Source organism: Carcharhinus amblyrhynchos, chromosome 24 (assembly GCF_965287045.1).
Source record: "Carcharhinus amblyrhynchos chromosome 24, sCarAmb.v2.hapA, whole genome shotgun sequence".
Taxonomy (NCBI): Eukaryota; Metazoa; Chordata; class Chondrichthyes; order Carcharhiniformes; family Carcharhinidae; genus Carcharhinus; species Carcharhinus amblyrhynchos.
Window position 1 is genome coordinate 28648733 of NC_137347.1, and position 20920 is coordinate 28669652.

General features: G+C 43.9%; 1 protein-coding gene across 1 annotated transcript in view; it reads left to right on the forward strand.

Moving 5' to 3' along the window:
- Window positions 1-20920, forward strand: part of LOC145357851 (membrane-bound glycerophospholipid O-acyltransferase 2-like) — a 64401-nt gene that overhangs the window by 21113 nt on the left and 22368 nt on the right. The window contains exons 3-4 of the mRNA XM_080211390.1: window positions 6714-6791; window positions 17013-17108. Coding sequence (XP_080067516.1) covers window positions 6714-6791; window positions 17013-17108 — 174 coding nt within the window. The remainder of the gene's footprint in view (window positions 1-6713; window positions 6792-17012; window positions 17109-20920) is intronic.

The window sequence follows — 20920 nt, forward strand, 5'->3', positions numbered from 1 at the left end:
GTCCCCACTGCCACTGACTGATTTCACGCGACATTTTCCTCTCAAAATAATGAGCTGTAAAACACTCTGTGAAGGCCTGAGGTTGTGAAAGTGGCTATGTAAATGCAAGTTCTTTCTTTCAAATGGTTCCATGGTGTTCTAATCAAGATCTCCCTAGGAGACCACAAAGACAAAACCACTTCTTCCATTCTCTGGCATAGGCTGTTAGTGTGTGGTATCATAATGACTTTAGAATCTCTGCAGGCTTGCGTTCTCTTTCCTCTACCACCCCTCTCTTCCCTCTACTTGGGGTTGCCAACCTTCTAGGATTTCCATGGAGTCTCCAGGAATGAAGGATTAATTTCATAGACACAGTCTTTTTAAAGTTTTTGTGTCACAAGTAGGCTTACATTAGCACTGCAATGAAGTTACTGTGAAAATCCTCTAGTTGCTTCACTCAGGTGCCTGTTCAGGAGGAAGGGAGAATTTTTTAGCATGGTCAGTGCACCTAACTAGCATGTCTTTTGGACTGTGGGAAGAAACTGGAGTACCTGGAGGAAACCCACACAGACCTGGGGAGAACGTGCAGACTCCGCAGATAGTGACCCAAGTCAGGGATCAAATCTGGATCCCTGATGCTGTGAGGTAGCAGAGCTAACCACTGGACCAGGAGAAACATCAAACAGTAAAAGAGAGTTGTGTTTGTTTGTTTCTTTATCCTTGAACTCTTTTATTATTTTTGGAAATAGTGATGATTGGGTAATGTCATACCCTGTGAAGGCATAACTTCAAATATGGATTGTGCTAATGTGGAAGATTTTGAAACTGTCTTTGACTTTTGTGAATGGGCACTTACAAGGTGGCTAAGATGGTTGTCAATGGTCAGGTGACCGTTGCAATTTCAATACAGACATTCCCTAGTACCTAATTGAAACACCCTGGGTAGGGGAATTCTCCTTTAATGGATATGTTCAGATAGTACCCCTCTGTGGAAATCACACTTTGTTCATAGTTTACTCCACATTCTTAATCAACCCCATGTCTCCAGATACTATTTTACAGCCTTGTTCAGGTGAGTTTGGAAATTTCCATTGTTGGACCCTTGCCCACTCTGATTCCATGGTGGGCAAAGTGGCAAGAGTTCTGGCCTCCAAGTTTGCAATTTAACAAAAAGAAAGCTGAAGAGACCAGTTACCCACAAGTGAGTGTGAAAGGCCACCATCCATCTCTGAGTGTGTAGTAATGACTTCAGACTTCCCAGCCATTCTTGCTCATAATACCAGTGTTGATCATGTGACCAAAATCCCAGCTTGAGTTAACACATTCTATTCTCCGAAGCTCCACGTATTCTGCAAAGAGCACCACTACAGAAAATCAACTGCAAATCAAGGCAGTAACACTGAAGTCTCTGTAAACTTGGATATTTTTAAAGTCTCCCAGCTTGATTCCTCAACCCATAATTATTTGTGAAGAAATTTGCCCTCCTGATGTAAAAACCACAAGTGTCTGACTTTGTGACCTTCAGAGCGTTCATCTCTTGAAGGGAATCCTTCAATAATCCTGATGTTCAGCTTCAGCTATTTGAACTCATCATCTAAACTACAATTCAATAGTGGGAAAAAAAACTCTTTGCTTCACTGAGCTGCAATAGTTCTTCTGCCATAAGCCAATATGTGAACCATGAGCTAGTCTTTTGTTTACAACTAATAAATGTAAACTATTCTCTCCAGCTATTTTATTCTGTGTGTGTGTTTGTACTCAGTGACTGACCATAATGTTTAGACCTTTTTGGGTGAAGGCATAAATAAGTAATCTTCTTTCTTTTAAACCCTTGAAAGCTTGCTGCTGTTATTTAACTCTCCAGAGCCTATGAAATACACATCTTCCTATCCAAAAGCCACACAGATCAAAGGCAGTGAGGGAAAGGGTACAAGGACTGTGGTTTACTTCTAACCTTGTCTGTAACAATAAGTAAAAGCCATTGGAAGATTGTGGTCACCTGCCAAAATCTGTAAGGGTACATGAAATCAAAGTCAGCAATGCTACATTGCCCATTTCTCACCCTTACCCCACCAGCCCCAAGTGATTAATGACTGACCCTTACTTTTTCTATTTGCCTCCTCATTAGTTGGTAGCTTGGGGTAGAATGATAGGGTGCATAATTTTCAGACTGATCCCACAAAGTGAGTTTGAAATACTAATGAAAAGACCACCCTTCCCACTGTAATTTCATCACTTCTAACAAGATGTTCAAAATGCATCCAGATGTTTCTTCCTGTTGGAATGCAATTGGTACAGTCTTCCATCTGGCTGGCTGTACTTAGTGATAATGTAATATGCTGAGCAAAACATTTGTTCCTTGGATGAAATGAAAGGCTATTCTGTTTTGCTAAGATGCCATGGTGTGTGACATTTGTGTGTTTGACTTCCAGCCAGCAACCAAATAACCAAATCACCTTCAATAGGCACCATCTCCCTTTACTAACTGAGGGAGAAGAATATGATAGCTGTGAAAAGAACAGTTATTTTTATTCACTCATGGGGCGTGGGTATAACTGACAAGTTTTATTGCCCATCCCTAATGTTCCTGGAGAAAGTGGTGGTGGGATACTTTCTGGTCAATTGAATGACTTGCTAAGCGAGGTCAGAGGGCAGTTAATAGTCAACCACATTGGCTGTAGGTATGGAGTCACACATAGACCAGACTAGGCAAGGACAGCAGATTTCCTTCCCTAAGGGGCGGCACAGCAGTTAGCACTGTTGCTTCACAGCACCAGAGACCCGGATTCAATTCTGGCCTCGGGTCACTGTCTGGGTGGAGTTTGCACATTCTCCCCGCGTCTGTGTGAATTTCCCTCGGGTGCTCCAGTTTCCTCCCACAGTCCAAAGATGTGCGGGTTAGGTTGATTGGCCATGGTAAATTGCTGTTTAGTGTCAGGGTAGCTACATGGTGTTAAGGGGATAGGGCCTGGGTGGGATTGATGTCGGTGTAGGCTCAATGGGCTGAATGGCCTCTTTCTGTACTGTAGGGATTCTATAGTTCTAAAGGGTAGTAGCAAGCTTGATGTTTTACAACAATATGCTAATTTCATTGCTTAATTTCAGATTTATTTAATTAACTGAGTTTTAAATTCCCCATTGCTCCGGGGGATTTAACCCCTTGGTCGGAATTGTTTGGCCGATCTCGCTGGTGGGATCTCCCAGAATCAACGACGGTAAACCCAAGCCACAGGTTCCCTGGCAGCGAAGGGTGCACACAACAGGAAATCCCATTGATAGTGGCAGGACCAGAAGATCCTGCCACTTGTCACTGAATTATTAGTCTACGTTTGCCAGCTGACTAACACTGTTACCATACAACATGTGTTTAGGGAATTGTGTGAGGAGCGGGTTACCGTCAACCTGCACTAGTTGGTAGATGGGTCAGGTTCACAATGCCATTCGGCATGTGACATGATGTCTCTTGGCTTATTAGGTGTCAATGACAGCCCAGTGGGCAGAACTCTCAGCCCAGACTGACAGCATATCCCACTCCAGAGACTTGTACACAAACGGTAGGCTCCCAGTGCAATACTGAGGGAGTGCTGCACGATTGGAGGTGCTGCCTTTCAGATGAACTATTAAATCAAGATCCCACCTGTCATATGGATGTCAAACATCCCATGCACTATTTCAGTGGGCAGCTTCCTCCATGACACTATTTTAACCTCAATCGACATCACCTACAAAAACAGATTACCTTGCTATTTTCGCATTGTTGCTTGTGAGAGCTTTGTAAATTGGCCCCTGCAAGTCCTACATTAGAACAAGGGCCACATTAAAAAAAACCTTCAGTGGCTGTAAAACACTTTGGGACATCCTGCAAATATCAAAGGTGCTATATAAATGCAAATTCCTTCTTGCTCGCTATTGGAAAGTTGTACGAGTTGACCCAGCATGAACCCAGTGCTGGGATTTTTATTAAAGACAATCTGAATGATTTCATTGCTAATGTAAACCAGACCATGGAAAATCTGCCCTCTTCAGAGTGTTTTTCCTGTCCAGTTTTAATGTGGATTCCCCTTTATTGGTTGCTTGGCTCCAGTAAAATTATTCCACTGATTGAAAACACATCAGCACCTTGACATGAAATTTGGTCATTAACAGCATCAAGAGGAGCTTCAAAAAGAAATGTATAAATCCAGGCAGTGAGGAAGAACCCAAACAATATCTTAGGCTGGGGGACAACTCCCAACAGGATATACAGCAACAACTTACAGTTACATAGGCCGGAATTCTTCGATCTCGTACACCCCACCACCACTACCAACGAGAATGGAGAATTTGCCGTCCAGCCAAATCTCCCTTCACAGCAACGGAACTGGAGAATCCCAGATGCTGGCAAGGTTGGAAAATTCCTGCAATAGTGCCTACTGTTCTCAAACACTATAGGTGGCGTGGTGACACAGTGGATAACACTGCTACCTCACAGCATTTGGGACCTGAGTTTGATTCTCAGCTCGCGTCACTGCTTGTGCGGGGTTTGCACATTCTCCCCATGACTGCCTGGGTTTCTTCCCACAGTCCAAAAGTGGTTGAGTGCAGGTTAGGTGCATTGGCCGGGCTAAATTATCCCTCGGTGTACCCAAACAGGTGCCAAAGTGTGGCAACTTGGGGATTTACAGTAAATTCATTGCAGTATTAATGTAAGTCTACTTGTGACACCAACAAATAAACTTTAAATCAAACAAAATTGGACCGGAGCCTGAATTTTCCGCCCATTTGGCTCACGCACTCAATGGACCTTGAAGCTGGAGTGAAACATATTCCTGGCCATGGTCAACCCCTGAGCACAGTTTCACCATGGCTGGCAAATTAATAACCAACAGTGTGAAATATGGGCTGTGAAAAGTTGAGTGATGCCAGGGAGGTGGGCTCTGAGAGAAGGGGAGGGGTGCAGGCTGGCATATCCAATGTGCTCCCTCAGAGGGACAGCTGCAGTGGAGCTGTTTCAGGGAGGTACCAACCCCTGAAAAATAAATATGGATGGAAGAACTGCGCCACAACTGTCTCGGCTGCACAGTGATACACAGACCTCTACCCGGGCACATTTGTTGATTTTTTTTTTAAATTTGACTTCCGACCTTTCCTCCCACCCTGGATCGAGATTGCAACTTAAATATAAAGGCTACGTGGCCAATTGGCACACCTGCCAACTGTAAAAGTAGAGGGACAATGTAAAGTTGTGGTCAAAGCAAAATACTGCAAATGCTGGAATCTGAAACAGAAACTGCTGGAAAATCTCAGCAGGTCTGGCAGCATCTGTGGGGAGAGAATAGAGCTGTTTCAAGATTAGATGACCCTTTAGCTCTGACGCTATCTCCATAGCATCAAGAAATATCCAGGTCTCCATTTTACGGTGAAGGATAATTTGTGATGACCAAGCATAGAAGAGTTTTACAGAGGTGATAAGAAAGTTATAACTATTGGGAAAAATTGAAAAGGCAGGAACCCTTTTACCCAGAAACAAAAATAATGTTGATGGGTGCTCTAATAGAGGTCTTGAAAGAATTCAATTCAATTGACAGAGAGATGTTCCTGTGTGGGTGAGATCAAAACTAGGTAGGGTCATAAATATAAGAACATAAGAACATAAGAAATAGGAGCAGGAGTAGGCCATCTAGCCCTTCGAGCCTGCCCACGAACAAATTTGGGAGAAATGTCTTTTCCCCCCCCCCCCCCCCCAATGAATGGTGAAAATGTGGAACCTGTTACACAGGAAGTATTAAGGTGAATACATAGATGTTTTCAAGGATAACCTCGTTCGATACATGCAAACGAAAGGTATAGAAAGCGATGTTGATACAAAGAGAATAGAGCCAATGTTTCGAGTCTAGATGATCCTTTGTCAGGGCTGTGACGAAGGGTCAACTAGATTTGAAATGTTGGCTCTATTCTCTACACAGATGCAATCAGTCAGACTGGCTGCAATTTTCCAGCATTTTTCTGTTTTTGTTTCGGATTCCAGCATCCGCAGTATTTTGCTTTTATCATGATATTGATTAGAATTAGATGAAAAGTGGAGGAGAGGGGGAGTTAAGAGACTTGCATCGAGCATAAATACCAGCAGAGTGATCTGTTTCTGTGCTGTAAATTCTATGTATGTACTTAACATTATCAACAACAGATTAATGGGTCTTTCACCCTATAGGCTACTTACATGCAATCGGCTGTCAACTTCACCTAAATAAGTTTATTTATTAGTGTTACAAGTAGGCTTACGTTAACACTCCAATGAAGTTACCATGAAAATCCCCTAGTCACCATATTCTGTTGCCTGTTTGGGAGAATTTAGCATGGCCAATGCACCTAACCAGCACGTCTTTCAGACTGGGAGGAAACCCACACAGACATGGAGAGAACATGCAAACTCCACACAGACAGTGACCCAAGCTGGGAATTGAACCTGGCTCCCTGCTGCCATGAGGCTGCAGTGCTAACCACTGTGCCACCACCATGCCCAAACAATGATTGTGCTTCAAAAGTAATTGGTTGGCTGTGAAGTGTGCAAAGATGTCCTAATAAGGTGCTGAGTGAATGCAAATTCCAGTATTTTGTTGGCTCGTGGGGCATAAATACTAGTAGAGACTCCTTGGGCTGAATGGCCTTTTTGTGTTGGATGTAATTTACCTTGTTTGAATGCATTACTCAGTGAGATTCACTGTCCTCTATTGATTGTGATTTTTCCGTTTCAGATATGCTATTCACTTTTTGGGGGAGGTAATCCTACTGTATTGCATTATGGTGACTGTACATGTCAAGAACATTCACAAGTGAGTAACTAAAGAAATGCTAGTAATAGATTATTTTGGGTTTTGCTGTTGAATTCAATTTATGCTGTAACTACAGTTTCTGACTTTGTTTCATCACTGATGCGTCTGTCTCTTGAAGGTCTTGCCGTTCGCTGAGGTTTAGATCTATTGTTGCCACTAGATCAGCTTAATCAGCTGTTGTTCATATCTGAACATTAGCCTGGAGGGTCAGCAGGCCATTCAACTGTGGGACGATGCAGGGAGGGATTGTCATCAGAATTAAGCCCAGTCCTATTCAAACACGAACAGTTCCAGGAAGTATCACTGTATAATGATCAGAAATCTTTCTTGATGATCTACTCTCTCCATCTCTCTTCCTTAACCACAAGTATTGAGTCAGTAACACCCCTCCCAGCTCAATGGCCCTGAAAGAGGAAGTTGTGACTCCCCCTCGCCCAAAAGACTGGAACACAAAATCCAAGCTGACACTTGCAGTGTAGTACTGAGGGAGTACTAAGCTGTCGAAAGTGCTGTCTTTCAGATGACACTTTCAACCGAGAAGAATTTGTACAGATTCAAAACTGTTTCTCGCTCCGCAGATGCTGTCAGATCTGTTGAGTTTCTCTAGCATTTTACTTTAAACAAGGCCCTCTCTACTCTCCCAGGTAAAAGTGTCTTTGTTTATGAATCGCAGAAAGTCAGAGTGCAGGTACAACATGTAATAAAAATGGCAAATGGAATGTTGGCCTTGATTACAAGAGGACTGGAGTATAAGAGTAGAGAGGTGTTGTTGCAATTGTATAGGCAGTGGCGAATTAACTATCACCCGGACCCCTAGGCTGAGCTTTAGTAAGGTCTCCTGACCTTGCCCCCTGCTCCCTGCTGCACCCTTCATTGAATAGAATAAAGTGATGTTGAGTGACGTTAGATAACTTCTTTGTTGTACTATGTATAATGTACTACATGTATAATTCACCCACGAAGTATGGTCATGAAAATTTATTCACCTTTTAAAAGGGTTAAACCAATGTTTTTTTTTGCTCTTGAGGCCCCCTCCCTTCTGGGCCCCTATGCTTAAGCCTACTCAGCCTAATGGTTAATCTGCCACTGTGTGTATCGGGTGTTGGTGAGACCCACATCTAGAGTATTGTGTCTGGTTTTGGTCTCCTTTATTTGAGGAAGGACGTGGTGACATTGGTGGCAGTTCAGAGGTGGTTCACCAGATTGATTCCGGGGATGAAAGGATTGACGAATGAGGAGAGATTAAACAGTTTGGGCTTATACTCGCAAGAGCTTAGAAGATGGCCTACTCCTGCTCCTATTTCTTATGTTCTTAAGATTGAGAAGGGATCTGATCGAGGTATAAAATATAAAAGGGATTGATAAAAGTAAATGTAGACCAAATGTTTCTCCTGGTGGGGTAATCTAGAACAAGAGGTCACAGGTGTAGGTTGAGAGGTGGTAAATTTAAAACTGTGATGAATTACAGTTGTAATTTATTAATTAATTTATCAAAATTTGCTGGACTCTGGGCAGGTGCCAGCTGATTGGGAAACAGCTAATGCAACGCCACTGTTTAAGATAGGAGGTAGACAAAAGGCGGGTAACTACAGGCCGGTTAGCTTAACGTCCGTAGTTGGGAAAATGCCGGAATCTGTCATTAAAGAAAAAATAGCAGGACGCCTGGAAAAGAGTGGTTCAATCAAGCAGTTGCAGCATGGATTCATGAAGGGAAAGTCGTGTTTGACAAATCTTCTGGATTTTTATGAAGATGTAACGAGTGCGGTTGTTAGAGGGGAACCGATGGATGTGATGTTTTGAGATTTCCAGAAGGCGTTCGATAAAGTGCCTCACAAAAGTTGCTGCAAAAGATTAAGGTACACGGAGTTGGGGGTAAAGTGTTAGCGTGGATTGAGGATTGGCTAACTAACAGGAAGTAGAGATTTGGAATAAATGGGGGCTTTTCCAGTTGGCAGTTGGTGACTAGTGGCGTGCCGCAGGGACTGATGCTGGGGCCTCAACTGTTTACCATAGACATAGACGATCTGGAGGAGGGGACCGAGAGTAACAAAGTTTGCTGATGACACAAAGATGAGTGGGAAAGCGAATTGCGTGGAGGACGCGGAAAGTCTGCAGAGAGATTTGGCTAGGCTAAGTGAGTGGGTGAAGATCTGGCAGTTGGAGTATAATGTTGGCAAGTGTGACGTTCTCCACTTTGGAAGGAATAATAGTAAAATGGACTATTTAAATGGTGAAAAATTGCAGCATGCTACTGTGCAGAGGGACCTGGGGGTCCTTGTTCATGAATCGCAAAAGGTCAGTTTGCAGGTGCAGCAGGTGATCAAGAAGGCAAATGGAATGTTGGCCTTTATTGTGAGGGGGATGGACTATAAAAGCAGGGAGGTATTGTTGCAATTGTACAAGGTACTGGTGAGGCCACAGCTGGAGTACTGTGTACAATTGTGGTCCCCTTATTTGCAAAAGGATGTATTGGCCTTGGGAGTACAGAGAAGGTTCACCAGGTTGATACTGGATATGAGGGGGTTAGCTTGTGAGGAGAGATTGAGTAGATTGGGCCTGTACTCATTGGAGTTTAGAAGGCTGAGGGGGGATCTTATAGAGACACGTAAGATAATGAAGGGGCTAGGCAGGGTAGAAGCAGAGATTATTTCCACTTAGAAAGGAAACAAGAACTAGAGGGCACAGCCTCAAAAAGGGGGAGTCAATTTAGAACAGAGTTGAGGAGGAACTTCTCTTAGAGGGTAGTGAATCTTTGGAATTCTCTGCCCATTGAAGCAGTGGAGGCTACCCCGTTTAAGTCCCAGGTAGTTAGATTTCTGATCAGTAAGGGAATTAAGGGTATTGGGGAGCAGGCGGGTAAGTGGAACTGAACCACTATCAGATCAGCCATGATCTTATTGAATGGCGGGACAGGCTCGAGGGGCTAGATGGCCTACTCCTATTTCTTATGTTCTACTTCTTGCAGAAGGTGTTGAATTTGTGGAATTCACTGCCCCATAGCGCGGTGGAGAATCACTAAATGGTTTCAAGAAGGAGATAGATAGATATATTTCTGATTTTTAAAAAAGTGGGTTAAAGGGATATGGGGACAGATAGGGAGGTGGATTTGAGACCAGGGAGAGATCAGCCATGATTTGATTGAATGGTGAGGCAGCATCAAAGGGCTGAACTGCCTACTTCTGCTCCTAATTCTGATGTTTCTATGTAAAAAGTCCCATAGCGATATTTCAAAAAAGAACAGAATTCTCCTGGTCTATTTTGATCCTTCAACCAACATCACTAAAATAAATTATCCAATTATTGTCATGTTGCTAAGTTCTGGGAGCTTGTTCTACACAAGTTTGTTGATTATATTTCCATACTTTACCACAGTGACTACACTTCAAAAAGTACTTCATTGGCTGGCTGTACAGGGCCTTGGGATGTCCTGAGGTCATAGAAAAGCACCATTTTAAATGCAAGTCCTTTTCTTTCTTGACACCACTGCAGATGAGGTAGGCTATGTCCACAGAGGTCATGGGTCAATCTTGGAAACCTGTGGGCCTGTTCACGTTGTCTTTAACCAAGTGGTTACGTCCTATGTTTCACTGGTAGTCTTGACAGATACTGTCCCTTCTCTTCCCAGAATGGATTTAGTTTGAGAGATTAATGCTAGATGGCAGAGCAAACATTCTGAGAAACCCATCTTTATGGAATGTGGTGTTAAACAGGTGAATATCCATTTACTAAATTAGGCAGCAGAAGATATTCTGATGGCTCAATTGTTTTATTGTGATATTATGGTTCAGTATAAATGCTTGTTCCCCAGTCTGAGTAAGGGATCACACATTTAGGACAGAGATGTGGGTGGCATTGTGGCACAGTGGTTAGCCTCACAGTGCCAGTGATCTGGGTTCAATTCCTGCCTTGGGTGACTGTGTGGAGTTTGCACATTTTCCCTGTGTCTATGTGGGTTCCCTCCAGGTTGGCCCCACAGTCCAAAGATGTGTGAATTTAGTGGATTGGCCATGACAAATTGCCCCTTAGTGTCTCAAGATGTGTAAACTACAGAGATTAGCCATGGTAAATGTTAAAAAAGGGTTATGGGGATGAGGCAGGGGAGAGGGCCTGGGTAAGATACTCTGTCATTGAGTCAGTCCAGACTCAATGGGCTGAAAGGCTTCCTTCTGCATTGTAAGAGTTAAATGATCTGATGATCCGATGAGGAATTTCTTCTCCGAGAGGGTAGTGAAACTGTGGAATTCTTTACCGCAGAGGGCTACGGTGGCTGGGCTGTTAAGCAAGTTCAAGACTGAGAAAGACAGATGTTTAACCAGTAAGGGAATCGAGGGTTATGGGGATAAGGCAGGAAAGTGGAGCTGAGGATTATTAATCAGATCAGTCACAATCTCATTGAATGGTGAAGCAGACATGATGGGCTGAAGGGTCTACGTCTGCTCTTGTGTCTCATCGTCTTCTGGAACCTTTCCTTGTCCAGAAGCGCACACCCAACTGGGGAAAAAACCCAACTCTTAAATTCAAGCTTCAAAGAATATCACCCACTCTCAATGCACACTGAAGCAAGACTTGGTTTACTCTTAAAGTACCCTACATTTCTAACCTTGTCACACGGCCAGCTAGGATACTGCCTGTTGTCTGTGCAAGTTCCAGAATACTGAATGGAAAATTGTTGGGGAATATGCACTGCTGCTTCATTTAGGAAGTGGAATCAGTGAGCGATTACACCAGCAGACATTTTTGAGAAACCACAGGCATGTTTCCATTGGCTAGATACTAATAGTGAGAATTAAATATAAATAAAGCATCAGATTTGCTTTTTGAATGGCCAAGACCTCTTCATTTGTGAAGAAGAATCCTTATTAGACTTCTTTTTTCCAGTGCTTTCCTTGCCATTCTGTTCCTTCTATAAGCCCCTCCATGACCATACCGTTATTTCAGCCTGCACCCTGGCCATGCTGTTTAGATCTGCAGCCCTGACTCTTCTGCTCCATCCCTTCCTCCCTCTAAGATCAGGTCTCTCCCTGTGACCCTTAGAACCCATGAAGATGCGCCTCCGATCACAAGAGCACCTTTTATTCACTTCACAGACTGCTCAGATCTCAGAGGTTATACCTCGAGGCCATAAGTCACCTTTCCCTATTAAGAAACATTTGTACAAAACGAGTACTGTATAAATTGAATATTGGGACTCTGTGATTATGCAGAAACCACCAATGACACTTTTACGATGCAGCTTGGATGACGGGAGCAAGGTGTCTGTGAACCACATTTCCCCATCTTGTTATGAACCCTGGCAATTCTTTGGCATATGTGCAAACTGGCCATGATAGTGCATGAAGTACTGGTGTCGATTGAAACTTATGCTGTGCTGGGAATCACAAACTGTGCAAGTGCTGATCTCACTGTGTCACTGGTGGAAGTATTCGCATTAAAAGTAGTTTATCACTTTCTCATGATTCAAGATCTGTGAGTCAACAAGTGCTTCCTTTTTACTTCAAAAGTACTTAGAACATAGAAAAACTACAGCACAAACAGGCCCTTCGGCCCACAAGTTGCGCCGATGATATCAATACCTACTAGGCTTACCTATAACCCTCAATTCTATTAAGTTCCATATACTCATCCAGCAGTCTCTTAAAAGACCCTATCGAATTTGCCTCCACCACCACTGACGGCAGCCGATTCCACTCACCCACCACCCTCTGAGTGAAAAACTTACTCCTGGTATCTCCTCTGTACTACTCCCCAGCACCTTAAACCTGTGTCCTCTTGTAGCAAGCATTCCAGCCCTTGGAAAATACCTCTGAGAATCCACCCGATCTATACCTCTCAACATCATCTTATACACTTCTATCAGGTCATCTCTCATCCTTTGTCTCTCTAAGGAGAAAAGACCGAGCTCCCTCAACCTATCCTCATAAGACATGCCACCCAATCCAGGCAACATCCTTGTAAATCTCCTCTGCACCCTTTCAATAGCTTCCACATCCTTCCTGTAATGAGGTGACCAGAACTGAGCACAGTATTCCAAGAAAAGTCTGACTAGGGTCTTGTACAGCTGCAACATTATCTCCTGACTCCTAAACTCAATCCCTCGATTGATGAAGGCCAGTACACCATATGCCTTCTTAACCACATCCTCTACCTGATTGTACTACTTTTGGATTGGGCAGAATTGAAGGACACTGACTTAATTGAAGTGATCAGTTTAGTTTCTCTTGTAGAGATGCTTCAAAATGGACCCTTAGACGGGGGGAGGAGGGAGGAATGAATGAAGTGATATGCACGTAAAGTAAGTGCAAGCAAGGGTGGCACAGTGGTTAGCACTGCTGCCTTACAGCGCCAGGGACCCTGGTTCTATTCTGGCCCTGGGGGGGGGGGGGTCACTGTCAGTGTGGAGCTTGCACATTCTCCCCATGTCTGAATGGGTTTCCTCCAAAGATGTGCAGGTTAAGTTGATTGGCAAGGCTAAATTGACCCTAGTGTTCAGGGAGTAGCAGGGTAAATATGGGATAGGGCCTGGGTGGGATTGTGGTCGGTGCAAACTCGATGGGCTGAATGGCCTCCTTCTGCACTGTAGGGATTCTATTATTCTATGAGTCCATGGAGATATATCCAGGCAATGAAAGTCAGTAATAGTTCCACACTAGGGAATGGCCTTTTAGGTATGGATTTTGGAAATTTATACCTTTTTTTAAGTTATGATTTTCAGTGACTTTGGATTTGATTCACGAATTAGGTTGAATTGTCCTGAATTTGGTCAGAGAGATTAGTGTGAGAATAATAAATTGTATTTACATCATGCCTTTAATGTACTAACATGTCTCAAGGTGCTTCATACACAAGCCGTCAAACAGAATTTGACACTGAACCATAAGGAGATATTAGGGTAGGTGACCAAACGTTTGGTCAAAGCAGTAATTTTTATTGAGTCTTAAAGCACAGAGTGTTGGAGAGGTTTAGGCAAGTAATTCCAAAGCTTAGGGCTCTGGCAACGGAAGTGCACATCCACAAGGTTGGCTCAATCTAATTTGGGTATATGGAAGAGACTATAATTGGAGGAGCACAGTGACCTTGGAGGATGGAGGTTACGGAGGTAGGGAGTGTGATGATTTCAGCCGGGCTAATGAGATTGGCTTGCTAGCGTATGAGCCACCTGATGAGTTGTAATTGACGGTTAAATTGGGGAGCCTCGTGCTCCCTATTTAAAGCAGGTATGTCAGACTGCCAGCCTGCATTCAGCAGGTAGCAACTGGAGAGCTGGCTGTATACCGATGTACGGTGTAAATAAAGTAACTGGGTGACGGGACTTTCACCTCCATGAATTATTACAGGAGGGAGAGGCCACGTTGAGCTTGAAAATGAGGATAAGAATTTTAACATTGTGTGCTGAGACTCATTGTCGCTCAGCAAGTGCAGTGATGATGGGTGAACTTAACTTGGTGCAAGTTTTGTATATGGATGATAGAGCACGTGGATGAATCAAACATATTGGCCACCTTTAGCCACAATTGACATGATTTGAAACACTTATCTCTGATCTAATGCATATCAGCAGTCAAATTATTCTTAAGCAACCAAAACTATTTGCATATGTCCACACATACCATGCTTTGTACAAAAAGGTACTTGAAAACAATAATCTACTGGTGAAAGGCACTTAACTGCTAAAAACAAAGATGTTATACAAAAGTAGTTTCTGAGGGCAGAATAATATTAGCACAATGCCCTGGATGCCATGTTATGGGGAGCATGTTGACTCCATTGTGACCTACACTGCGGCGCCAATGGTGGATGGAATTCCCAATTGATTGGCAGTTTCCTCAGTCCCGGTGTTGCCATGACAGCATCCGTGGCAGCTGCCAGATTGACAGGGAAAGAGGAAAATCAAGGCCCATGATGTGCGGGAACAGGTAAGTCTGGGATCTTGGGCCTAGAGGGCTTGGGTAGGTAGTGGGGTGGGGGGGAAGGTGGAGTGGTTAAGGAAGAGAGTGAGTAGGAAGGAAGGGGTGTGCACACACACTAGTCCCTGCATAGGACAACCGTTCAGCAGGCCCAGTCCTTGACCTGCCTTATGAAAGGCTCAGGGAAGAGTTCCAGCTGGACAGGCCAAAAGGAACGGGGGAAGGGAGGGAACTGCCCCCTGATCAACCAAGGGCAATCCCTGAAAAGCAACCCTTCCCTTCCCTTCCCATTCTCGAAATATTTAAGTTTATAAATTTCTGCTCCTGCTCTTGCCCAGCTGCTCACGCCAAATGTTTTGTGGCCCGGGCAACATATTATCACCGGGGCCAACTGGCTTGAAAATTGACCCTTAATTATTCATTGAAATATAGTGGGTGGGTTGCTGATTTTGGCCACTGCCCCCCACTCTGCTCTTTGCTCTTTTCTCCTGGCTATTTGCTTGCAGCAGTATCCTGGAGATTACCTTTCAATTCTTGGAGTATCCCACCCAGCCCCCCGCACTCCCGTTCAACCAAACATCCTGTGGTAATGTGGCCTCACTTAAGGATCCTTTGTAGGCCGGAGAATTGGGCCGGAACCTATAGAATGGAGGCATGGGAAGTTGGGCCTAATGGGATCGAGGGCATGTTTCCTGGGGACTGAGAGGAGTTCAGTTTTTTCGTGGGACATGGTTGTTGTTGGTCGGCCAAAATTTATTGCCCATCCCTAGTTGCTCTTGAGAAGGTGGTAGTGAGCTACCTTAAGACGCTGCAGTCCACGTGCCGTTAAGCAATCAAGCTGGCCAGCAAAGTGCAATCTGACAGTTCGGGGCCACTGTGCATGCAGACTTTGGTGTGACTAGACCCCATCCCCCGAGCTTTTAATAATATTCACAGTTGTGTCCTCTGCAGTGCATAGAGTGTGAGAGATTTGAGTGTGAACTCCCACTGAAAATATAATCATGCTTTACAACATTTTTCCTGCCCATTCAGCACTTAAGAATTTTTTTGGGAGAATCGAGCCCTGAGAGTCTCATGGTGAAGATAAAAATACAACTCCACAAAATGTGTCAGTAATACATTGTAGGCATTCTGTAAAATAAGAAAGAGGTTAATTGTTAATTTTGGTGTGTGCACCGACTGTCCCACTCCAGGAATGGACACTCCTGGTTTTGGTTGAAAGGAATGCTAGATAAAAACCCAAATGTAATGCAGTTTCCTTGTGCAGTGCAGCTCATGTTTAGCAAATATGACTGTAGATTTACAGTAAGCATAAATTTGTTACAGCAGGTAACATTAAATATTTACCTAAGAAAGCTCCTGGAATGATATCATGGCTGCAGAGCTATAGAAAGGGTTAATTTGTGGAGAGTTGGAATTGAGACGTTCTGTGAAACTTGTCAAGAACAGTGCCATGCAATCTTTAATCTGTGAGGAAATGAGGCAAAGCCTTGGTTTAACTTTCCGTCAGAAAGATAATGCTTCTGACAGAACAGTCCTACACGAGTGTGACGATTGGGGCAGACTTTTACACTCCCCTGCTGGCAGGTATGTAGATCAGGAGGGGGTGACGGACTGCAAAATAGGGGTGAGACCTATTGGGGCGGTGCCTACAGGTGATTGGTGGGGTGGGGGGGGTTCCCGTTGCCACTCTCGATTTAAGATCAGTCGGGGCTGGATGGAGGCCAGTGATCGGGTGGGGGGGGTGGTGGCTGGTTTGCCAGGGAGCTCTGCCACCCATGCAAAGGGCAAGGTCAGTGGCAGAGTGGGTCTGTTCCACCAACCTACCTGGCCCCAAATTGTCTGCTATTCAGTGTGGGGCAGGTGAGACCTGGGATGACCTGCCTGCCCTCACTCCAGTTATTGGCTAGTTATGGGCTGCTTCCTGCCTGGCCACAGGTGGGGGGGGGGGGGGCCCATCCCTCAATGAGAGCCTTGAGTGAGGCTCCCCTTTTACCCATATTTGGGCTCTCTTTTCCCCCCCCCCCCAATCCCGAACCAAGTTAGGGGATGGATAGAATTGCAATGCTCTCCACAGTCAAGGAGCCTAACAAACACTACTGAGCCTCAAGCATGAAGAGTGGCCAATTTGGGGAACAGTAATGGAGGATGGTCAGCCCCAGTGGAACAACACTTCAGTAAGAATCATTCCTTCAGCAGAGGTGAGCGTGTGGGAATGGGTGAGGCAGTATCTAGAACGGCATGACTCTGTTCATCACAGCACATGGCCTCCACCAACAGTGTACATCATCTGACCCACTACTTAATGTCGTTTCAGATGCAGTTTCCTGGTAGCAATGGCATATCTGACCATCTGTCAGATTATCCGAGTCTACGTCTTTGATGGTGTGGAACGATCTGCTGACTTCTCAGGGTAAGCACGGGGGAAGGGCACTCTCATGCCAGTGATTTGAAATAGTTATGATCGCAGGTTGGCACTGTATGATGTTTCTGTCATGATCTTTAGCTTGTGGTCTCTATGCAGAGAGCAGTAATGTGAACCGATGTCTTTAAAAAGTTAACAAGGCTCGTGGAAATTTTCAACACTGGAGTTTTTCCCCCGTCAGCTATGTATAGAAATTTAAAAGAAAGATTCTGGGGACCAGGCTGGCATTTATTACCTCATATTATTTACCATATGAAATGGTGGTGGTTTTTTGTCTTAAACCACTATGTGATGAGTTGATGGGCTGGTAGTGTACAACTTGAAGAGAAACCTAGTGATGATGGTGATATTCCCTTGCATCTTCTGCCCTTGTCCTTCCAGATGGATTAGATTTGATTTGATTTATTATTGTCACCTGTATTAACATGCAGTGAAAAGTATTGTTTCTTGCATACTATACAGACAAAGCATACAGTTCACAGAGAAGGAAATGAGAGAGTGCAGAATATAGTGTTACAGTCATAGCTAGAGTGTAGAGAAAGATCAACTTAATGCAAGGTAAGTCCATTCAAAAGTCTGGTGGCAGTAGGGAAGAAGGTGTTCTTGAGTTGGTTGGTACGTGGCCTCGGACTTCTGTGTCTCCTGACAGAAGGAGGTGGAAGAGAGAATGTTCAGGACGTGTGGGGTCCTTAATTGTGCTCACTGCTTTGCCGAGGCAGCGGGCAGTGTCGACAGTCAGTGATGGGAGGCTGGTTTGCGTGATGGATTGGGCTACATTCATGACCTTTTGTAGTTCCTTGTGGTTTTGGGCAGAGCAGGGTAGATGCTGCCTATTGATTGTTTCTTGCTGCTATACAGCAAGAAACAATACTTTTCACTGTATACTAATACAAGTGACAATAATAAATCAAATCAAATAAGCCTCAGCAAGTGATGGCACAGTGGTGTTATTGCTAGACTATTAATCCAGAAACTCAGCTAATATTCCAGGGACTTGGGTTCGAATCCCATCACGGCAGATGGTGGAATGCGAATTCAATAAAAGAAATCTGGAATTAAGAATCTATTGACCATGAAATCATTATCAATTGTCAGAAAAGCCCATCTGGTTCACTAATGCCTTTTAGGGAATGAAATCTGCCATCCTTACTAGTCTGGCCTACGTGTGACTCCAGAACCACAACAATGTGGTTGACTCTCAGCCGCCCTCTGGAATGGCCTAGTAAGCCATTCAGTTACTCCACCAGCTTCTCAAGGGAACTAGGATTGGGCAATAAATGCTGGCCAGCCAGTGACACCCATGTCCCATGAATGAATGAATGAAAAAAAGCTATAAAAGAAAAGAAGCCAATATCAAGGGAACTCCTTTGGCCACTATGTAATCTGTTTATGACCAACTGTTTTGGAAAAGTAGATGATGATATCAGCAGGTTCCGACTGGAGGTTAAGTTCGACCTATTTCACCCATCAGGAAACTGGCAGGATCAGTTACAACACCAGTTTGACACTTCACCTGATTATGCATTCCACTAGAATTAGCCACACCATATAACATAGTTATGTTCTAACCTAATGAAACCTTCTGAGTAATATTGAGCTAGGTGTAAAAGGAACATTCCAACCAATCCGATCTGCTTTCGACATGTGGATGAGTTTAAAATTAACCCCTTGAATTCCCCCCTTAAAGATCAGTGATTGTCTTGTTAATTTTATGATGTGGAGATGCTGGTGTTGGACTGGGGCGGGCACAGTAAGAGGTCTCGCAACAACAGGATAAAGTCCAACAGGTTTATTTGGAATCATGAGCTTTCGGACTGCTGTTCCTTAGGGTTAGAGTTGGGTGACTCACCTGATGATGAAGGAGCAGCACTCCGAAAGCTTGTGATTCCAAATAAAGCTGTCAGACTTTAACCTGGTGTTGTGAGACTTCATTTTGATCACATTAGTGACCAACAATTCCTGTTCTTTTAATCCTTCTCCCAACCCCTACTCTCACTGACAGTATGATATAGAAAATTGGAATGTTTAAACAGATTATTCTCCAACAAAGTGATGACTGAAAAGTGAGCTTGTTAAGTGTACGAGCTGGTAAATGGTATGGAAAATCAAGATTCAGAGAGTTATCTCAGTACAATTACATGGTTTCAAACTAGTAATGACTGGTGCCAGGAAACCCTTCAAACAAAAAGTTGGAAATAAGTTGAATGGACTTCTTTTTTCAAAAAAAGTTTTTATTTTATTAATGTTGCAAGTAAGCTTAGATTAACACGTCAATGAAGTTGGTGTGAAAATACCCTCGTTGCCACATTCTGGTGCCTGCTCAGGTACACTGAGGGGGAATTTAGCATGGCCAGTGCACTTAACCAGCATGTCTTTTGGACTGTGGGAAGAAACTGGAGCACCTGGAGGATACCCACTTAGACATGGGGAGAACATGCAAACTCCAGACAGACAGTGACCCAAGTCGGGAATTGAACCCGGATCCCTGGCGCTGTGAGGCAGCAGTGCTAACCACTGTGCCACCATGCCGCCCTCTTGATAGAGCAGTGGGAGATCACTAGTCTTGGAATCATTTAAGAAATCTTGTTAAGTTGTTGTCATGTGGATCTTGCCCCTTTCTATCTCCTGTAGCCTCTTCCTGCCCTTCAACCCATCATGATCTATACTCTTTGTGCTGCCATGATTTGCATCACCTCTGCCTTTAATGGCAGTGCCTTCAGTTGCCCACCTTTAAACCTAGAATTCTCCCTCTCAGTCAAGCCTTATTGTGCACTCTGTGGCTCAGAGTCCAGAAGTCCATTGGAGTGCCTGAGCTCCAGAGAAAATATTGCTTGATTGACAACTCTGGCTGAAAGATCTTCTCTGTCAATTTCATGATGTTTATTTATGGAAGATGATGTTTAAAGTGCTTACAATTTCTATTCTCAATACTTTAAAGCATCTGAATAATTGACACTTTTATTGGGCTATAGTAAAAGCACTTTTTATGAATGAATGACAATATTTTAAAGTTTTTGACACATCCTTTTTTCACTATAGGGTTCTATACTGACTGTTTAGTGGCTGAAAGGGCATGAAGTGCAATAGCTTGGCATGGAGATAGGTCAGGCTAGGTAACTTAGCATGGATGGTATGAGGGGCCAGGTTAGAATTGCAAGTTGCAGGCTCACCACCCAATCTGTACCCTTAAATTGCACAGCTGAAAATGGGAATTCCGGAATAAGGTACTGGTTGCTGTTTCCACGCCACCATGGGGGCTCCCCAAGTCTTTGAACGTCTAAGTAAATTAGTCTGGGTTGTCCATGTATTGGAGGTGGTTGAGAATTGTAATAGAGAGCGGGTGGGAAGGTGCAGGACTACATCAGAGATGATTAGTTTGGATCCCAAGGTGAATGGAGGATGAGAGAATGAAAAGATTAATGAGTAAATTAGAGGTTGGACTGGAAATATGCGTCTGTTTCATAGATTTAGAAAAAGCATTTGATTGGTTGAATCAAGAGTTGCTGCTACACTCTGGTTTCTCTTGATCCTATAAATATTTGTCCAGTGAGATGAACGTGTATGATTAGTGAGGCTAATGGTTTGTTCTCACTGGAACGATGGAGTTTGCGGGGCGGTCTGAAAGAAGTCTATAAGATTGAGGGGCATGGACAGAGTGGATAGTCAGAAGCTTTTTCCCAGTGTGGAAGAGTCAATTACTAGGGGGCATTGGTTTAAAGTGCAAAGTTTAAAGGGGATGTACGAGTCAGGTTTTTTACACAGAGGGTGGGGGAGGTGCCTGAAACTCGCTGCCGGGGAAG